Genomic DNA, 21,203 nt, shown 5'->3' with positions numbered 1-21,203 from the left:
GAGCATGTATTCCTCCTGCAAAGGACCAGAGTTCAGTTCCCTGTACCCACATCAGATGGTTCACAACCACCGGCAACTCTAGTTCCTGAGGATCCAATGCCCCCTTCTGGTCTCCATGGGCAACTGCACTCACATGCACATACACACACACACACACACACACACACAATTTAAAATTTTGTAAATTTTAATTTCCATGTCCTTTATTTCACTACATAATTTCAGCTGCATTCTTTTTTAACTTATAATTTATTTCTAGTTTATGATCATTGGTGTTTTGCCTGCATGTATGTCTGTGTGAGGGTGTCAGAAACCCTGGAACTGGAGTTACAGACAGGTGTGAGCTGCCATGTGGGTGCTACGAATTGAACCTAGGTCTTCTGGAAGAGCAATAAGTGCTCTTAACCCCTGACCCAGCTTCTTCAGTTCTTTTCTTAGTGGTTGCACTGCGGATTACAATATCATCTCAATTTATCACCATCCAATTCAGATTATGACTATGAATCCACTTCCTTCTTTCACCTTTCTGCTGTTACTGCCACATAAACTACACCTGCATGCATTTTATGTCCACCAGGACATATTTACAGTTGGTTTTATATAGTTGTATTCTGAATCATATAGGGCCAAAAGTATTATAAAATACATCTGTACTGTCTTTTATGTTACTTGTAGAACCACCTTTGAAGTCCTAAAGGGTCATAGTTGACGTTGCTAAAGTGCTTGCCTGGCATACGTGAAGCCTGGGTTTAATTTCCAGAATTGCATACAATTGGGTGTGGTGGCACACAACCGTAACCTCAACACAAGAGAGAAGCAGATGAAGGAGGATCGAGTTCAAGGTTATCTTTGGTTACATAGAAAGTTTGGAGCCAGCTTAGGCTACAATAAGACTTTGTCTCAAACCAAACCAAACAACATTAAGAGAAAACACAGCATTTATTGCTCCTTTTTTAATGGGGGTTTAAATTATGCATATTGTGTAGTCAGAATAATGATATGGAGACTTTTTACTATGAAAGCTTGGCCTTAGGTTTGTTTCCCAACTAAAACTTAACCTGTTTATATTAACGTATGTTCAACCACGTGGCTTGTGACCTCCCCTCAGCACCATACTATTGTTGGGTCCTAATGTCTTCCTCAGGGGAGGGGGTGAAAAGGGAGTCAGGTAGAAGGTTTACAGCAGACTGGGGGGGGACACTTATATACCTTCCCAGCACCAAGGCTGGGTGACAGGTGTTAGTTAACATCTCATGCTTGTCTCTCATTGGCTAGGCACAATGCGCACCTCTGACAGATGCTTGTCTCTCATTGGCTAGGCACGATGCGCACCTCTGACAGTGCCTGTTGCTGGCACTCAGGAAACACTACTTGGTACTTCTTATTGGCTAGGCACAGATAGGCTCTTTGACAGCTCCAGGCAGAGTCCAGGCTGGCTCCTTCTGGTCTGGTAGGCCTTATCTTCCTACACCATTGGTGGGGGAGAATTGTCTGTATTCTGTCAATCATGTTTTAAATAAACGCTGATTGGCCAGGCAGGAAGTGGAAATGATGCAAGGAGAGCAGGAGAATTCTGGGGAGGAGAAAGTTGATTCCTCCCACTCCTGCCCAGATCACCGAAGCAGCAGGATGTGAGCTGCCCAACTGAAAAAGGTACTGAGCTACATGGCTAAAATAGATCAGAAAAATGGGTTAATCAAGATATGAGAGTTAGCCAGTGGGAAGCCTGACCTAATGAGCCAATCAGCATTATAACTTACAGCGTTTTGTGTGGGTGATTTTCTCTGGGACTAAATAATTGTGGGGACCTGGTGGGAGGACAGAAAAAACCACAAACAAGCAGGCCCGACCTCTTCATGTTACAGAATGGTGCCCAACGTGGATAAATGCATCCACAGAAAGCCTGAGAAAGCTTGGGAAAGACTAGAGTAAAGCATTTCAGTTTTCAGCTGTAGCAGGAAAAAAGCTGTGCTATTTTAAAATGCTGACTTTCTGGGCCGTCCTGCCAGGGAAAACTCTGGCTCTTTCAAGCAGGCTGTCCCGATGGATACAATGTTGCAGCTTGCTTCCTGGCAAGGACCTTGAAATGCCTTAAAAGCTTTTGAGTGTTGTCTTCACCATATTCCTTAGCAAATTAAAGACCCATTGGTCAGAAAAAGAGAGATATACAGTAAAGAGAGATTCAAAGAGTAATAAAACCTCTAAATGGCTTACAGTGTGTTAAAAATATATACAGGCTAAAGGTTAATGTTCTCAAAATAAAAAAGAAAGAAAGAAAGTAGCCTGGGAGGCAGAGACAGACGGATCTCTGGGAGTTCAAGGATAGCCTGGTCTACAGAAGGAATTCCAGGACAAAGATATACAGAGAACCTGTCTCAAAAAGCCAAAAGTTAAAAGTAAAAATAAAAGAAATAGAGATTAAAATAAAGCCACGTAAAGATGGAAAATACACAGAGAATCTTGATACTGTATGCTATTATGCTCTCTTTGAATTGTTTGAATGCTGAGGAAGGAGCAACAGCTGCTAAAAGATATTTGCTTATAAATGCTGCAGAATCAATCCAAGAAAGGTATTTTGAAAATACCTTGGCTTCAAAATTGAAGTCAAAAGGTATGTTACTTTGGAGAAGAGATTTTGCTTTTGTTTCCACAGAAAACAAGAGGCTCTGGATTTATTCAGAGTTAAGAAAAATCATCTTTGACCAAGGGAGACCACCTGAGTAATCTCCGGTAGCAACAGATGGCCCAGATACTGAGTTCTTCATCCAGAACAGGTTCAAGACTGCTACCTGAGATGATCAAGACTCACAGGACTTGATTATAACCCTAAATTTTCTTTAGGTCCCCATAAGAGTATCAGCGCCCCCAACCAGCAGGAAGTAGCTTGGAATAGTACGCCCACATTCCCAAAATATGGACTATGGATATTTTCCTTTTTTTTTTTTTTAAAAAAAAGAGGGGGAAGTGGTGGGGGAGAATTGTCTGTATTCTGTCAATCATGTTTTAAATAAACGCTGATTGGCCAGGCAGGAAGTGGAAATGATGCAAGGAGAGCAGGAGAATTCTGGGGAGGAGAAAGTTGATTCCTCCCACTCCTGCCCAGATCACCGAAGCGGCAGGATGTGAGCTGCCCAACTGAAAAAGGTACTGAGCTACATGGCTAAAATAGATCAGAAAAATGGGTTAATCAAGATATGAGAGTTAGCCGGTGGGAAGCCTGTCCTAATGAGCCAATCAGCATTATAACTTACGGCGTCCTGTGTGGGTGATTTTCTCTGGGACTAAATAATTGTGGGGACCGGGTGGGAGGACAGAAAAACCCACAAACAAGCAGGCCCGACCTCTTCATGTTACATACCATATGTCCAACTTGCTCTGTGTCTCACTGGTGAATCCCGCCTCTCTTCTTCCCAGAGTTTCTATCTCTTCCCAGAAGTCCCGGCTATCCTCTCCTGCCTAACTATTGGCCATTCTGCTCTTTATTAAACCAATCAGATTGTGCCTTGGCAGAGACACATCTTCACAGCATATGAAAAGATTATCTCACAACAGTAGTGTGTTTTCATTTCAGTGTGGACGATCCCCTGTGCAGCAGGTACACCACTGATGAATTCTCTGGATGTTTCGAAGGATAGTGTTACTGGGAAGAGAATTCTTGATTGGAAAGTCTTTGTGTCCCAGTTGAATGTGCCTTTAACGCGTGGTACCTTCTGGCCTCCATGACTTTGGAAAGCAGACGCTGCCTCATGGAGGATCCCTCCTTGCTGCTTCTGAGATTTTCGCTTAGTCTTTGGCTTTGGAACTTTGATGGCCGTGTGTAAAGGTCGAGCTCTGATTTCCACCCAGCTGGACTTCATTCAGCTTCTTGGACATGTCTTTCCATCACTGTGATAAATCGTTGGCTCCATGTTTCAGAGCTCTTGTTGTTCTTGCTAAGGACTCAGGTTCAAGTCTCAGCACCCACATGGAAGCAGGCACATGTGCTGCACAGACATACATGCAGGCAGGACACACATACACATAGAATGACAGCTTATAAAGAAAGAGTTTATTTCTGCTTACAGTTCTAGAGGGATAAGAGTCTACCATGGTGGGGGCATGGCAGCGAATGGTAGACGTAGTAGGAGCTGGAAGGTAAGAGCTCGCTTCTCCCGTCTCAGGCATGACACAAAGAGGGGAAGCTGGAAGCAGGGCGAGGCTGTACAATTTCAGAGCCCTCTCCACAACTCCTCCCCAAACAGTGATACCAGCTGGGGACCGAGTGTTCAAATACATGAGCCTATGAGGACATTTTCCTCCACAGGATCCATCCATCACACCTATTCATCAAACTGGAGGAGTTTATGGCCACTGTTCCTTCAGGTACTTCTGTGTCTGCCCCTTCTTTCTCCCCTTTTTCTTGAGATACCCATTCTGCACCCATTAGTGCATTTGATAGTACTTCAAAACTAGATGAAACTCTGGTCATTTTCCCTTCCTTTATCATTTTGTTCCTCCAAATGAATATTCTCAGTTCATCATGAGGTTCCCTGATTCTTCCTCCCACATTCTAAATATGCTTTTGAACTGCTCGTGAACTTTTTATTATAGTTATAATTTTCAACCGAGATCTCTGTTGGGTTCTTTTTTAAAGTTTCCTGTTTCATGAGACGTTCTCATACTTCCACTTAGGTCATTAGACATGTTTTCTTTTAGCTCTTGGAATATTTTTAAGGTTATTTTTAATCATGTATATGTATGTGGGTATGTGCACATGAGTGCAGGTACCTATGGATTCCACAAATGTCAGATTGCCCTGGAACTGGAGTTACAGGAGGCTGTGAGTGCCGATGTGGATGCTGGAACCCAAACTTCGGTTCTATGCAAGAGGACTCTTAACTCACTCTTAACCACTGAGCCATCTCTCCAACCCTTGAATATACTTTAAATAGTTCATTTAAAGTCTATGTCTATTAAACCCAATACCCATTGCTTCCTTGGTCTATTGATTGCTTTCTCAACCCACCTAATGTATCTGTGTGGAGGGCCGGACCACATTCTCCATTGCTTCAAGAAACAAAGGTAGAGATTGACCTCTGTGACCCCAAGGTATGGCGGTACACGCCTTTAGTCCTGATGCCTGGGCGGCAGAGGCAGATTGACCTCTATGACCTCAAGGCGTGGTAGTACACGCCTTTGGCCCCTATGCCTGGGAAGCAGAGACAAGCAGATCTCTGTGAGTTCAAGATGATGTAGCACACGCCTTTAATCCCAGCGCAAGTGCTTGGTAACTCTCTACCGCTGCATCCCTGCCTACTTCCGAGGCATCACCTGGGATAATGGGCAGCGGACCAATCCAAGAATGACACGTCAGAAGCGAGGACTGTTTCCTTTATAAGGGCTGGGTTCCCCTCATTCTGGGTCTCCGCCATGTAAGCTTATGCTCTCCCTCTCAAGACGCATAAAGCTTGACTGCAGAAGAATCCTAAATGTCCCGCGTCGTTCTTGCGGGCGAGGCCGAGCGCGGGGCATATCTGTCATATTTTATTTCTTTGTATGTATCTTAAATCGCTATTGAAAACCAGACACTTTAAATAACACATTGTGGCAACATTGGGGAGCAGATTTCTTTCTCTTCCCGAGGGGTAGTGGCTGCCTTTTGTTAGAACTGTTTGTTGTTGTGTTGCGTGGTTTATTTCTCAGATTTTATAAACTAATGATATAGAAAGTTCATATTCTTGATTGTGTGTGAGTTTTGAATTTTGGTACACTTATTAGATAGTTAATAAACAGATTGAAATTTCCCTAAAAGCAGGAAATTGTAAGTCCCTGATCTTTACCAAGGGACCCCATATGTGCATTTCCAGCCTTCAGTCAGATAGCAGGAGCACCCTATCTGACAGCTCTGTCTTAAACCTCACTTCCTGCTTGTGCAGGGCTTCACAACTAGACAGAGATAACAGCTTCCGGTTTGTGCCACGTTTTGACTGAGCACATGCACAACCATGCTGTTTTCTAAATTCCTGGGACCAGGGACTAGTGAGAGAACTCAGTGAGCAAAGTTGCTTGCCATGTCATGTCATGACATCATCATAGTGTCATGAGGTCATAGTGTCATGGTGATGACCTGAGTTCAGTCCTTGTGATTCATGTGATGGCAGGAGAGAACCGATTCCTGGGAGCTGTTCTCAGATCTCCACATACATGCCATGGCATGCATGTGCCTATTCATGTGTGCATGTGTGTGCGCGCACAGGTGCACGCACACACACACACACTGATTAACTGAGAATTATCATATCCCCTATGACTCCTCCATTTTTTACCCTTCCCTTGTATGCGACCATGGTTAGTCTCTTGTTTGTATCAACCGCATCCATTATTTTTGGTCAACTTAAAAAATGCCCAGTGAGCCAGGCAGTGGTGACACACGTCTTTAATCCCAGCACTCAGGAGGCAGAGGCAAGAAGATCTCTGTGAGTTTGAGGCCAGCCTGGTCTACAGAGCAAGGTCCAGGACAGCCAGAGAAGGCTACAGGGAGAAATCTTGTGTAGCAAAGCAAAGCAAAACAAAACAAAAAAATGCCCACTGCTCCCGTTAGAACCTTTATAATGCAGTCCATCTGCCCTGGGAGAGCCTCCAGCACAGAAAAACTAAGGCTCCTTTGCAGGTCAGGCCTGTGCCAGGCCTTGGAGTCACTTCAGCCCCACCTACTGTTGACTTCCCTGGCTACCTCGGAGCTGGAGATGTGTAACAGGAGTTACACAAACGAAAGCATGGTATAGTCGGCCAGTCCTGTCAAGTCCAGTTGGTTTTCCTGGAAAACACTTCCCAAATTGCTGCAATTGTTCATTTCCAAAGTCTGGAAAAGTCAGCTTTACTTGTTTTCTTATTCCTTTCACAGACAGTGGAAGCTTAGAGTTTCTTGTCCTGATATTGTCTCTGTCTGTAGACGGAAGTTCGCCCTATCCCGCAGCCATTCAGTTGCTAAGAAACACACAGAGGATTATATTAATTATAAACTGTTTGGCCTCTTAGCTCAGAATTATTATTAACTAGCTCTTTCAACTTAACCCCTAATTCTTGTCTATGTTTAGCCACGTGGCTTGGTACCTTTTCTCAATGAAGCATCTCATTCATTGCTTCCTTTGTGTCTGGGTGGTGACTGTGGCTCTGCCTTTCCTCTTCCCAGAATTCTCCTAGTCTGGTTGCCCCACCTTCCTGACTACTGGCCAATAGTGTTTTCTTAAACCAATACAAGTAGCAAATCTTTACAGTGTACCAGAGTGTTATCCCACGGTAATTGTTTTTTATCTCCATTTTTAAAAGATTGATTTTATATCTAATTATATAAGTATGACAGGGGTTGCAGTATGCCCACATACCACATGTACATGTGTTGGTACCATGGAGACCAGAAAAGGGCATCGGATCCCCTGGAGTTACAAGTGGTTGTGACTCACCCAGCTAGTTGTAAGCTGTCCTGTGTGGACTCTGGGCACCAAACTTTGCTCCTTTGCAAGAGCCTTGTCTCCAGCCCCAATCTCATAGTTTCTGATACATTTACATATTGGGTCAATTCAAATCCACTATAAACCTCCCATGTCTGCCCCAGCCCCAACTCTGCACGTTCACTTGTCCCTCGCAGGCTCTAACACCCCATGCTGGAGTATCTTATCTTCACCACTTGGACTGAGACCCCACCCTAGGTTACCTCCATGTAGATAACCTCCTGAGCCTGCTTGGACTCACATAACATTTACCAGGTCCTGCCTTATTCAGATGCCCATCCTGTCACCCCACTGTGGTCCCATTGTGACACCCCACTCCCAGCCCCACTCCGGGTCAACAGCTTCCTACATATATTAACTAATTTTCTCACTACTTGGACAAAATACTCAATAAATGTAGTTTAAGGAAGGAAGGGCTGATTGAGGCTCACAGTGTGAGGGTTAAGTCATCCTGGCAGGAGCATAAGATGTCTGGTCATATCACAACCTCAGTCTCACTGTCTCCTTGTTATTCAGTCCAGGATCCCAGCCTATGGGATGATGCCGCCCACGGTTTAAGTGGGTCTTCCCAGCTCTTCCTTATCTTGAAACTCCCTAATAGGCAATACCAGAGGTTGTCTCCTAGGTGATTCTAGAACCTGTCAAGTCAATCAGTTTTAGGGGACTGGAGAGATGGCTCAGTGATTAAAAGCACTGGCTGCTTTTCCAGAGGACCCGGGGTTCAATTCCCAGCATCCACATGGCAGCTCACAACTGTCTGTAACTCCAGTTCCAGGAATCAGACACCCTCACATAGACATGTATGCAGGCAAAAGCATCAATGTGCATACAAGTAAATAAATAGAGTCAGTTTTAACCTCCACACCAGTCCACTCTCCACAGGCATGGCCACCTGCCTTTCTCTGGTGGTTTTACCTTCCCAACCGAGGACTAAGCTGTTCAGAGAGAGAAAGGAGATAAAGGAGTTTTCTTTTTATAGACAAGAAAACTAAGAGTTGAAGCAATTAAGTGTGATTTTCAAGGGCATAGAGAAAGGAAAGACAAGGTCAAGAACAGACCCAAGACATGTGGTTTCTTTCATGGCTGAAAGCAATAGCTCTTTATGATTGAACATTCATTCAGACCTCAGCTTACACATTACATTTTGACCCTCAATATAAATATTCCCCTGGTGACTTAGGACTGTGTCACCCTGTTGTGATTCTCCATATTGTCTGTTGTGATTTTTTATTTTATTACTTTAACTATGTAAAGGTGTTTTACATTTGTTTATGCTGCATCTGTTTAACGGTGTAAAGATGTGTTGCTTTGCCTATCTAAAGTACCTGATTGGTCTAACCAAAAGATGAATGGCCAATAGCCAGACAGTGGAGGGAAAGGCAGTGCTAGCATGCAGAAAGAATAAGTAGGAGGAGGAATCTAGGCTCAAAAGAGAATGAAAGAAAAGAGGAGAGATAAAGAGAGGGAGATGCCCAGGGTCAGCCAGCCAGACACAGAAGAAGCAGGAAAAGTAGGACATACAGAATGAAGGAAAGATAAAAAGCACCAGGCGACGGTGGCGCATGCCTTTAATCCCACCACTCGGGAGGCAGAGGCAGGAGGATCTCTGGAGTCCGAGGCCAGCCTGGTCTACAAGAGCAAGAAACCTGTCTCGGAAAAAGAGAAAAAGAGAGAGAGACAGAGACAGACAAAGAAAGAAAGAAAGAAAGAAAGAAAGAAAGGAAGGAAGGAAGGAAGGAAGGAAGGAAGGAAGGAAGGAAGGAAGGAAGGAAGGAAAGAAAGAAAGAAAGAAAGAAAGAAAGAAAGAAAGAAAGCTGCAAGGGAAAAAGATAGAAGCTGGTTAAACTGAGTTCTAAGAGCTTGTGGGACAAGCGTAAGCTAAGGCACAGCATTTCTAACTATAAGTCTCCATGTCATGATTTGGAAGCTGGTTGATGTCACAAAAGAAAGCTTGCTACCATTGTCCTTCTCTTTAACACTTTTCTGTTTGCTGTTGGCTTATTTGTTTCCAAGTTCCCAGAGCGGGGACTGTCAGTCAGGTTCACCACTGTGCCCTCAGAGCCCAGCTTACTGGCGACTTTGTAACTTGTATTTGCTCTGGTTAGTTTATTGTCAACTTGAGCCAACCTGGAGTTGCCTAGGAAGAGGGAATCTCATTTGGAGGCTTGCCTAAATCGTATTAGCCTGTGGGCATGCCTATGGAGAACTGCCAAGGCTGATGACTGATATGTGAAGGTACCGCCCACTGTGGGCGGCACCCTCCCTAGGCAGGTGGGCCTGGGCTGTCTAAGAAAGCCAGCTGAGCGGAAGGCAGAGAGTGAGCTTGCTAGTAAGCAGCCTTCCCCGAGCATTCCTGCCTTGAGTTCCTGACCCGATTTCCCTCTGCAATAGCATCTTTCCTGGCAGTGTAAGCTGAAAGAAACCTTCTCTTCCCCTAGGTTGCTTTCAGTCACAGTGAGAACACACAAACTAGAACACCCCCTATGGACTCTTGGATCCCCTCAAACCTACATGTTGAAGATTAGTCCCTCACATGACTGTGTTTAGCGATGGAGCCTTTATGAGGGTCATTAACTCAATGAGGTTGCATAGGTGAGTTTCTGTCTTAGTTTATTTTTCCTGGGGCTGTGATAAAGAAAAAAAACCAAAAACCAACAACAACAACAACAACAACAACAACACACACACACACACACACACACACACACAACTCTGACAAGTGCAACTTAAGGGAGAAAGGGCTCACTCTGGCTGGTAACCCCAGGGCACGGTCCATCATGTCGGGGTAGTCAAGGCAGCAGGAGCTTGAAGCAGCTGGCTCTGTTTCTCTTTTAGACTGGAACAATCTCGTGTAGCCCAGGGTGGCCTTAAACTCACAGAGGTCCATCTGCCTCTGCCCCTGCTGGGATGAAAGGTGTGTGCCACCACTGCCAGCCTCTATGGCTAACTAGTGGCTCGCTCCACACTCTGATCCTCAGGCGAGCTTTGTTAGAACACAAGCAATGTCTCACCACAAGTAGTAGCTTTCCCGCTTTATCCTATGACATCTTCAGGCTTTTAGCAGGTTTAGGACATCAGGCGTGAATCCCACCTCCCACTCCCAACCCAGCAAGTCTCAAGTCCAATCAGAAAGCAGCTGCAACTTGCCACCTTATTATTAATCAGGGCACTTATGGCACCAGTGACCACGTCTTAGCAGATGGGTATTGTAACGCACAGAATCCACAGCGGAGTGAAACTGTTCATGCTTTTTCTCCCCCAGCAGCCTGAACAGCACCTTCCAGCACCGTGAGAGCTAACCAGTAGAAAGTAAGTTTCTTTCGCTGGACTGAGGCCATCTGGTTTGGTGCAGCGGTGGCGGCAGTAGAGAAAGAAGGCGGTAGCAGCCGCTGATCCCCAGTGTGCATGGACCGTGGAGTGGCTGTGCAGTGAGGAGCTGCCCAGGGACATTATCAAGTTTCTGCGGGATCACAGTTCAGATTCATTTCTTGCAGGGTATAAACTACTGGGAAGCATTAAAAATGTAACTCAGATGGCTAATTAGGACCATCTGGTTTTAGTCTGTAACCATCTTTTTGAAAGTTAGCGTTTCAAGGGTACTGAAGCTCTGAGAGTCTGAGCAAGTGGAAAGTGTGGAGCTTAATGACGGTAAACCCAAAGAAACCAAGTCTGAAGAGGGTCCGGATGCGGGTCCACCGAGATATACAAAATCGGTTCTGTGAAAGGGAGATGAAGCCAACTTCCCCAAAAAGAGGGGACCAGAATGAGCCTATGGAAAGAAAGGACAACCTGATGCCAAAATTCCATGAAATGCCAAATTAATATTTGAAGTGGGATTAGTAGATACTGACTGAAACCAGGGCTTCCGATCAGCAGACATCAAGGATAAAAGCTCGTTTTCTCGATCTCAGTTTCTGAGAAGTGTAGTCCCCTGGAAGTCTCTTTAAGTCTCGGAAATTGCACTACAGCTGTGTAAAGTATTAAAGAGAACTGCTTTTACTTTTATATCATATCGTAAACTAAAAGGCTCAATAAAAATGTTGTGATTGTCTTGAAGAAAAAAAAAGAAGTTTCTTAGCTTGATGTATTTGGTGAGCCCCAAACCCATCCATCAGAGAGGCAGAATCAAAACCAACAAACAAACCCAACTCATGGCTGATAGAGTAAACCTAGCCAAGAACTGTGGCTGAAAGGGTCGTAGACCCTAAAGGAGAATATCCTATGGCCATTTCCCTAAGCCAATATAATTTCCGACTATGTCCTAAGTACGTATCCTTATAGCCACAGATAAGTGCAGCTCGCACCTCTCATTTTGTTTTGCCGCAAGTGGAGGCTACAACAGAGATCCACATCCAGCCAAAAGGCAGAGGATAAGAGTCCGCGGGTACCAACCCCAAATAATAACGCATCTCCTACACATAAGGATTAGCGAACACAATGGAAGAGGTAACAGAAAGATTGTACAAGCCACAGGGTCAAGATACCTGCTGCAAGACGGTGTCTTCTTGACATGACAGGGACGCGGCCCCCACGAAATTTCGTCAGTATGGTCACCTGCATGACACCTGTGCTATGAACTCACTAGTCAACAAACCAAAGAGGACCGGGGGACATATCGTAGGGCCCCATCTCTGGAAAACCTATAGCGATGGATGGCTGTGGAGGGTGGGAGGATCAGTGTTCTCCAGGGAGAAGTCCCCGGTCAGTTATCCAGTCCCCAGTAGTCAGCCCTAAACACATGTAAACAAGAGCAAGACTAAATAGGCTTGCTAGGGTTTATGTGTTTCTGTGTAAAACGCTAGTAATTAGAGAAGGAGTAGGGGGGACACAGGAGTTGTCGGGGGAGGGGGGAGGGACAGGAGCAGAAATGATGTAAATACAGTCTACCTATGTCCTGGTATGCTTTCTGTTGGTGGAATAAAACACTGACCAAAAGCAACTTGGGGAGGAGAGGGTTTATTTCAGCATAGAGGTCCCACTCCTCTAACAATAGTTACGGAGTGTTAATTAAGCCAGGGCAGGAGCCCAAGGCAGGAACTGAGGCAGGCCCTGGGGTGGGATGCTGTTTACTGACTGGCTCCCTTTGGCTTGCTCAGCTACTTTTCTTACATAACCGTACCCACCTGCCTAGGGGTGCCACCACCCACAATGGACTGGGCTGTCTACATTGGCGAACAAACAGGAAAATGCCTTACAGGCATGCCCACGGGCCAACCTAGTGGAGGCCATTCCTTTTCCCAAGGGACACTATTTTGTGTCAGGTTGACAGAAATTAATCAGCACAATCCCTGCATAAAATGTGGGCTGAAGACTGGCACCTGAGGTTCTCCTTTGCCCTCGTAGGCATGCACACACATGGATATGTGTCCTCACACGAACATGTCCACATATGCACAAAAGAACTCCTTACAGAGGAAACTGAGCACAGGAAGGAGCGCTGTGCACAGCTACCTGGAAGAACCTCAGCGGGGAGGCAGTGGTGCAGCCCTCGGAGCGCTGGCTCAGTCGTCAGGACTCTCTGGACTGTGTCCCAAGTGCCATTCCATTTGTGAGCTGCAGAATCCAACTTAATCTCTCTGTGACCCAGTTCTCTCACGTGCAAAGTAGAAACGATATTTACTTCTTAGGTGTGTTACGGATGGCTACACGCCGGACTGTGCTTACCTCATGCTAGCTCCCAAGAGCCACGTGGTCAAAATACACCACACCCTCCTGTAATTCTATGACTTAAGCCTGAAAGTCTCCCCAGTCTGTGTGAGTTAGCACAGCTTGAGTTGAATTTTTCAACTCTTTGAACCTAAAGATTTGGAACAAAACCCACCATTTTCATCTCCGTTATGATTAAAGTAAAAATCAGAGAGCTTAAGCTGGTTACCCAAGGATGCACAGCTCAAGTTTGAACACAGAGTCTGTTTGACCTTCAATCTACTCAGAAAAACATCCTTTACACCTTCCGCTCAAAGCCCTGTGCTCAACACCCTCATTATTTTCTACTCTGGTGTTCTTTCTTCTGGGGAGTTTCCACGAAGGTGAGACCTGACATTTGTAGAGAAAAGAGGGGGTGGTCAGGGAGCCTCCTGAGCTCAGGCTGAACACCCTGGAGAGTGATTTAACGGATCACAAATTGTGCTTGGGAGAGTTAATTCCCCGTGGTCCAGTGAGCCAAATCCCCATCTCTGCTCCCTGGAATGCGTGTAGGAACAGGTAGAGAAATGTTCTCACTGGGATTGGCACACGCCAACTCCAGTCTTCCATATCCAGGACAGTGTGAGTAGAAGGAGGTAGATTCCCGACCCGGGGGTTTAGTCTTGAGGATGCCAGGTGGTGCCCACTCTCCCTGCCACCTCTGCCTAAGATGCCAGGTGGTGCCCACTCTCCCTGCCACCTCTTGGCCTAGTCTCAAGATAAAGGAGTCAGTTTCAAAACCGTCGAAAGAAGCAACCAGGGTGGCCCCTGAAATACAGCTCCATCAGAACCTTCGGAAAGCACACTCAGCATGGAGCCTTCTAATGGACAAGCTTGATCCACGGGTATTCCCAGAGTCAGACACTGTGTGGGCTTTTGTAAACGGGGCCTCCTGGGGCTGCCTGTGTCTCCAGCACAGAAGGGCAGGAAGACCCGGTGTGAGGCCAGCCTTGGTTAGACTGAGAAGGGGAGAGAGGGTGGGAAGAGGGAACAAGGGGAAGAAAGAGGGAGAAAGGGAAAGGAGAGGGGAGGGGGAGGGAAAGGAAAGAGAAAACAAGGGCCGTGAGGAGGAGAGAAGGAGGAGAATGTTGTATAATAATGGGTTTCTGGGGGACTGGAGAGGTGGCTTAGTAATTAAGAGCCCTAGCTGATCTTGGGGACGACCCAGGTTTGATTCCAACACCCACAAGGCAGCACACAAGCGTCTGTAACTCCAGTTCCAGGGGGTCGCATGTCTTCTTCTGGCCTCTGCATGCATAGACATACAAGCTGGCAAAGCACTCATACACAGAAAGTAAAAGAAATAAATCTAAAAAATATAAGGTTTCTGAGATTGAGAAGGTAGCTCAATGATGGAGCTAATCCCTGAGTTCGATTCTCAGCACTGCCCAAATGGGGGTGGGGTGGATGCCACAAGTAAATACATTAGTGGTAAAGTCAGGATTACAGAATTAAGCTTGTTTGTTTAGTGTTTAGGGATTTTTTTGGTTTTTGTTTTGTTTTGTTACTGTTGCTAGGGTCTAAATAAGCACAGAGCAGAGAATTCTGGGACAAAAATGTGAGAGAACACTGCAGGTAGCCAATCCCAGAATATAAGAAAAGTGTGAGTGTGTGTGTGTGTGTGTGTGTGTGTGTGTGTGTGTGTGTGTGTGTAGCTGGTGACTAGGACCCAGGTCTCTGCATCCCCAAGGTGAGTTGATCCCAAGGGGAACAGGCACGGGCTGGAAGGCCTAACTCAGTCATTGCTACCTCAAATCCTTTCCCAGGGGGCCTACAGCTCAGGTGGAAATATCTTGATCAGGTGGCACCAGCAGTGTGACTTCCAGGGCAGCCCCCTTTAACTGCTGTCACTTGGTCTCCACTGTCTTCAAGGCAGAAGAAGTCTACCATCACCCGAGCCTGTCGGAAGCCTCAAAATGCAGAGTCTGCAGCTCCAAGCCGAAAAACAAACAAAAGCCCACAAGCTTTGCTAAAAATTAATGTCTGTATCTCTACAGCAATAAAAACAAACAAACAGAAGTTTGACTTGGAGAGCTGGAAGGATCTCAACATCACGGCACACATACCAGCCACAAGGTAGAGTGTGGAAGCCAAACACACGGGGCAAGCTCAGTCTTCCGGAACCATCTGGGCTTCCTCTGGGATGAATGACTGCAGACTGTGCCCAAACCCTGCCAGAATCACTTCTCTTCCAGAAGCCCACGCTGATCAGCTCAGGTATCCTCAAGTCCCTTGTTGCTTCTGCTGCTGAAGCTTTGAACTTGCGTCTAGCTGGCCCTCAGGCTTCTGGATGATTCTCCTGTTTCTGCGCCCATCTCATGATAGGGTGCTGGGCTGACAGGTGCTCGCACACCAGTGAATTGGCGTTTTACGTGGGTTCTGAGGATCAGACTCAGGTCACCAGGCTTGCATGGCAAATCCTTTTCCCCACTAAGCTGTCGCCCCTTGTATTCTGACACAGTGTCTTATGTACCCCAGCTGGTCATGAACTCACTTTGTAGCCGAGGATGGCCCTGAGCCCTTGATCTTCTAGCCTCTGCCTCTCAAGTGCTGAGATTATAGGTGTGCGCCACTGGGCCTTGTTTACGCTGCTCTGGGGATGGAACCCAGGGCTTCGTGCACAGTAGGCGAACACTCCATCAACCGAGCTACATCCCTAGCCCCTCTCTTAATGTCCCTCTGATAACCTGACTTCCTGTAGATGGGAAGGAGAAAGAGAAGACACTGGCCATCCCACGTCCCTCTGCTGTGTGTCTGATATTATTTTTTAATTTTTAATTTTACAATGTATCTATTATAAAATAAATGAATGTGGCTGAACAGGTTTCTCCTCTCCCCTCCCCAACCCTTTCTGGGCCCAGCGAACAGAAAGGAACACTGCATGAGACTAGAGCAGGGAACGCCAGCATCTCAGCAGAGTGACACATTGTCACCTGGGACTGTGTGCACGCTGTCTGTGGGTTCTCTCTCACCCACTCAGAAAGCCAAAGTTGCTTTTCCTCGGCTACTGGGCTACCATCCAGATAGCTCTCACTTGCAGGAAATAGAAATCCAGTTTGAATTGACTTATTATGAACTGGGAAGTTGGGTGACCAAGGTCTTGGGTTTGAGCCCCAGAGCTCAGAAAAAGAAAGGTGTGTTTTGTAAATTAATGTAGTTGAAAAATCTACAAAGGACTTTCTCTGGCTTCAGGCATGGCTGGATCCAGGTGCTAAAAGGATGTTTTGTGCCTTGACCTTATTCCTGGGCAAGTTCTTTGCACATGGTGGCTCTGTCCCTCCCCCAGGGTTCCCACTTAAGCTGGGAAACCCAGGAGAAGGACACCATCAACAGTTCCAATAGGAGACCCAGAACCCAATCTTGTTGGCTTCGCTTAGGCCAGAACCAATTAGTGCAACCAGCTGGCAGAATATGCTAACTGGTCCTCCTTAAATCTCAAGGTATCAGCCGGTCTCCACTCTGAAGCCCAGGGTGTGGATTCCTCTCTCCCATGGGGTCATACAGAAAGGCTGTGGGGGAGCAGCGATCACCCATAGTGAAGACAGGACTCTGTCAGTCAGAAAGTGGGGAACATATGGGCACAGATACCCAGCTAGAGCCAAGGCCCCTTTGAGTGGACTTTGTAGACACTGGTAGAAAGAAATCACGGCTTACCCAACCTAAGGCAGAAAACCATGGAAATTGGGGTTGGAATTCAGAGTGAGAGAGCCATGGGGGGGGTGGGGAGACAACCCAAGAATCAGTAGCCTCTGCCTGCGGGTGGCTTCCCACAGGTTGAGCCTACAGCACCACCCTTGGGGTGGAGGGAAGGGCTTAATTCAAAGAGCTAGACACCAGAAGCCATTGGCAGCAGTTTCTGTATTTGTTGTTGAGGGTTTTTTTGGGGGGGGGGAGGCAGGGACATTCATCTGAGCTCTACCATCCCAGGCATGGTAAGGGGAACAGAATTTCATAACTGCCATGGTGCATCTTATCTGTCACCCTACGTGAGTCCTGCCAGTTCAGGCCAGCTGCCCGGAGGTCAATCGAATCTGCACCTATTGACATGGCTGAGTCCCGTGAGACTGGGAACCAGACCTTGGACACGACTGGGTCCTGTCTCTGTGAAAGGCCCCTTGGCAGGCAGCCAGCAGGCCAACACCCTGCTCCTGTGCCTAGACCTTCCTTATAGAACTGGGATTCTAGGAGACCACAGATGAGGAACCAGGCCTCTTCTTCTCTGAGTGTTTGACCAGGCCTCTTCTTCTCTGAGTGTTTGCTCTGAGAAGGCCCAAATAAATGGCAGCTTGTGCTCATGGCCCCAGAGGACGCAGCCAATGGTGCCTTTTCCTAAGGTACCTGTTTGTGCGGTACGCTGATGAGATGCCTGGGGACCAGCATCTGCTAATCCAGCTGTCGGGATGACAAGGCGCTGAATGGGCCAAGGGACGCTTGGAAAGACTCGTTTTCCGGCCCTCGTTTGCTCATCCTTCCCCATCACCTCTCTCTGTGTTCACTGGGTCACCCATTCGCCCATGCGCTCAAAGCACAAAACACGGTTCCGATTGATTCTGAAACCCTGAAGGTCTGGTCAGAAACCTTTCTCCAAGTGACGCTCCCCGGTCACCCTCACCAGGATCACATGGATGTTTGTGAACTTCGTGGCTCTTGAGACCCCATCCTCTCTGAGCACTGGAGCCCAACATTCTGGACTTTTAAAGGCTGGTAAGGTGGCTCCGGCCCTTGCCATCAACCCTGGTGACCTGAGTTTTACCCCTAGGACCCACCTGGCGGAAGGCGAGAAGACTCTCACAAGTCCTTCGGCTTCCACTGTATACCATGACGCAGATGGAGAATAAATGTAATTTTTTAAAAAAAATGGTGTGGGGAGTCCTCTCGGCTACCCATACCAGGAAACTTGATGGGGGTCACCGATGCACCCCAGAGCTTGAGAGGAACCTCTGTCATCACCTCTGTCTTAGCTGGTTGTCATGTAGACAGACACTCATCAGGCAGTGCCCCAACAGGAAAGTCCTGATTCACGAGACTCCACCCCCTTTGGCCCTTCTATCAGGTAATTCAAAGTCTCCAGGTCTCCAAGTTACTGATTAACCCTGGGTTTCGAGTAAAGAAATAATAATAACTGAAGGGGACCACATAAGCTGAGAAACGAGCTGGGCAACCAGACGAGAAAGATGCCAGACAGCTGCGGTCAGCAGGGACCCGGACAGAGCAGAGAGGAGGCTAGAAGCGTCTCCACAGGGCCAGAACCCATGCAAGTCCCGGCAGCACCCGTGGTCACTCCTTGTGGATGCCCATATGCGGAACAGCCTCATCACAGCAACTTGGTACCCAGAATGTCCTGCACCAAGGCCCCTTCGCCTATCCCAGCGGGTGCCACCACCACAACCACCATCATCGCCTTGGGGCCCACTGGGCATCTCAGTATCTCTACGGAGGATGACCTGGAATGCTTGGTGTGCCGAGAACCCTACAACTGTGCCCGGTCCCCCAAGCTGCTCAGCTGTCAGCACGCCTTCTGCGCTGTGTGCCTGAAGCTTCTGTTATTTGTGGAAGAAGACACCTGGTCCATCCCCTGTCCACTGTGCCGAAAGGTCACTGCTGTCCCGGGAGGCCTAATCTGCAGCCTGCGAGACCAGGAGGCGATGGTACGGCGGCTGGCCCGGTCATGCCCGGAAGTACGCCTGTGTCCCCAGGGACTAGTTGGTTCTGCCACTCCAGCAGCGCGGCCAGCCAACTGGACAGGAGAAGATGATCAGGACGTAGTGAGTGTCAACCGTGTAGCTGCCCGGCGCCTAGCTGTACACCTCTTCTTGTTGGCTCTTCTCATTGTCCTAATCCTGCCTTTCATCTACCCGGGCGTCATCCGGTGGGTGCTGGCCGTTATCATCGCCCTGGCGCTGCTGATGTCCGCCCTACTCTGCTGTTACCCCTGCAGCCGGGGCAGCAGCTGGCCTTGCTCCAGAACTCTGCTCTGCAGAGAGCAAAAGCAAGCCCAGATCACTTCTATCGCCTGAGAGACCTGGATCACTACAGGCCCAGCACTGCCATGGCTCCTCTTCCCCAGATCTCATCACCCATGGGGGGGGAGGACTAGGAGCCTCCCTTCGAAATCACAGGCGAACTGGACTTGTACGTCGAAGCCAAACTGACTGTGTTGGATCGAGGACTCAGGGCTGGGACGATGGGCTTGCACCTGGCTGCTCTTGTGTAGCATAGCCAAACTTTTAGGGGAAAAGGGAGGAGACACATTCCCTTAATGAGTGACTTTCAAGGGTGGTGGGGTCCCTACCCCTCTTCCTGAGCTCCTGGGTTTTGTATATATCACTATGTGCACATATTGGGATGTTGACCTTACTACAAAACAAATAGAACCAGCGCTCTTTTGTAATCCTCGTAGCTGGCTTCATTTTCCTGTCGGGGGGTTTTTATGTTTTGTGTGCTGGGAAGTCTGTGGCCATTTCTAGCTGTTGGACCTTATCCATCCTGGGATGCCCATGTTCATGGGAGCATTGCTGGACTATCTCCAGAGTCACTTACCACGGTCATCCTAAACCCTTCATGGTAAAGGTCTCATCAGGAGTTCCCCACAGGGTCCACCCCGGGGGTGCGGGGAGGGAAGAAGCCACATGGAGCTGTACTTATAAAGCTGGGGAGGGGGGCTATCTCAGGTTGAGCAGATAGAGTTGTGGAGGTGCGGAGAGGGTGAGCTCAGGAATTGCCCCCAGACTCCTCACTGAGATCACCAGGCGTGAGAGAATCTCGGGGTTATAAGGGCGGGGGAGAGAGAGAATGAATGAGAACCCAGCTTGCCATCAGACTCCCAGGCCCACATGACAGAACGGAAGGTTTCCAGGTGGTGCCACCCTTCTTATCACGTCTACGGTCCTATTTGTTCCTTTGCCATAAAGATAAGACATCTCGTAAAGGCAACGGTCCTCAGCGGTGGCACCCCCGCCCCACCCCCACCCTCGGTCTCAGTGTGACAGTCACTAGACAGTCACTAGATAGGTCCCTGGCTCATCTCTTCAAGACTGTTTGGGCTTCGTCACACAGGGAAGCATCTGCCCTCAGAAGTCAGCTCTGGTGGGTTCCAGGCTAAGATTCAGCCAGGGAGGAGACGGGAGGACAAGGAGTCCAGCATGGGAGCTGGAAATACGTCTTGGAAAATCCGGGATTGGCAGTGCCAGACATGAAAGTCTGGAGGGACTCACCAGGCCTCTTGCACAGTCCTTTCCCATGCACCCCATTTCCTGAAACGGGAGAATCACAGACAGAGAGGGCACAGTTCATGGTGACAGAACCTTCGTCAAGAGTGATCAGAGGACTCTGCTGCTGGGCCCTGGGTGCTCAGCCCTGGCCAGTGGTCACATGCTGTTGAGCAAGGTCTTTGGCTCTCAGCTTCCTTCCCATTCCCCAGACTGAGTAAGTCTGACTCAATTAGTCTTAAAAAAAAAAAAAACCCAGGATGTCCTAACTACTCAGGACATGGCTCAAGCCGCAGGTCGATGGAGCAGTCATACTCTTGTGAATGTCTGCAAGGAGATCACAATAGGGCCTCCTTCTGTCTCACTGTGTGGCAGACTGAGGGTGGAGCTCAGGGGTAAAGTGTTTGCCCGGAATGTGTGAGGCCCAGGTTTCCCTCCATCCCCAACACCGTGGAATAAATAAATGGCCGAGAAAACAAAAGTCCATGTGCAGTACGCTGCCTTGAGAAGCTCCGTGGCTCCCTACTTTTCTGATAAAGCCAGGCAGTTCCCAGTGCAGACAGAGAGAGCCGGGGTTGTGCACGGACTCAGGCTCCCACGGTCAGCCAGCACAGGCCTACAGAACTCCCTTTCCGAGAGGGTGGGCAGATGGGGAGGGCCTTCAAGCATCTGCCCCATTGGCCTTAGGTGTGTGCAGTTTGGGATGGCTGCCAGTCTCCTCACCTAATCCTCCAAGCCCATTTTACTTCCCGGGGACAACTCTTCAGTTGATCAAGGAAATCCCCTTTGTTATCATTTGGTGGGAGCGTGTTTAGCCGGT

The 21,203-nt window shown here is 47.9% G+C and overlaps 1 protein-coding gene, 1 long non-coding RNA gene and 1 pseudogene across 2 annotated transcripts; all 3 read left to right on the top strand.

Moving 5' to 3' along the window:
• The first annotated feature begins 1,344 nt into the window (after positions 1-1,344).
• Positions 1,345-5,712, top strand: LOC146894104 (uncharacterized). The gene is made up of 2 exons (XR_015738041.1): positions 1,345-3,144; positions 5,437-5,712. It is a non-coding gene; the product is annotated as an uncharacterized LOC146894104 (long non-coding RNA).
• Positions 5,713-10,689: 4,977 nt separating this feature from the next.
• Positions 10,690-12,208, top strand: LOC125406270 (peptidyl-prolyl cis-trans isomerase FKBP3 pseudogene; annotated as a pseudogene).
• Positions 12,209-18,302: 6,094 nt separating this feature from the next.
• On the top strand, positions 18,303-19,566 carry Rnf186 (ring finger protein 186). The gene has a single exon (XM_048443129.3). It carries the CDS (start codon positions 18,350-18,352, stop codon positions 19,190-19,192), a length of 843 nt encoding a protein of 280 aa, XP_048299086.3. The 5' UTR covers positions 18,303-18,349; the 3' UTR covers positions 19,193-19,566.
• The last annotated feature ends 1,637 nt before the right edge of the window (positions 19,567-21,203 follow it).

Source organism: Myodes glareolus, chromosome 6, assembly GCF_982192425.1.
Source record: "Myodes glareolus chromosome 6, mMyoGla1.1, whole genome shotgun sequence".
NCBI classification, from domain to species: domain Eukaryota; kingdom Metazoa; phylum Chordata; class Mammalia; order Rodentia; family Cricetidae; genus Myodes; species Myodes glareolus.
This window is presented reverse-complemented; position numbering and strand designations above follow the sequence as displayed.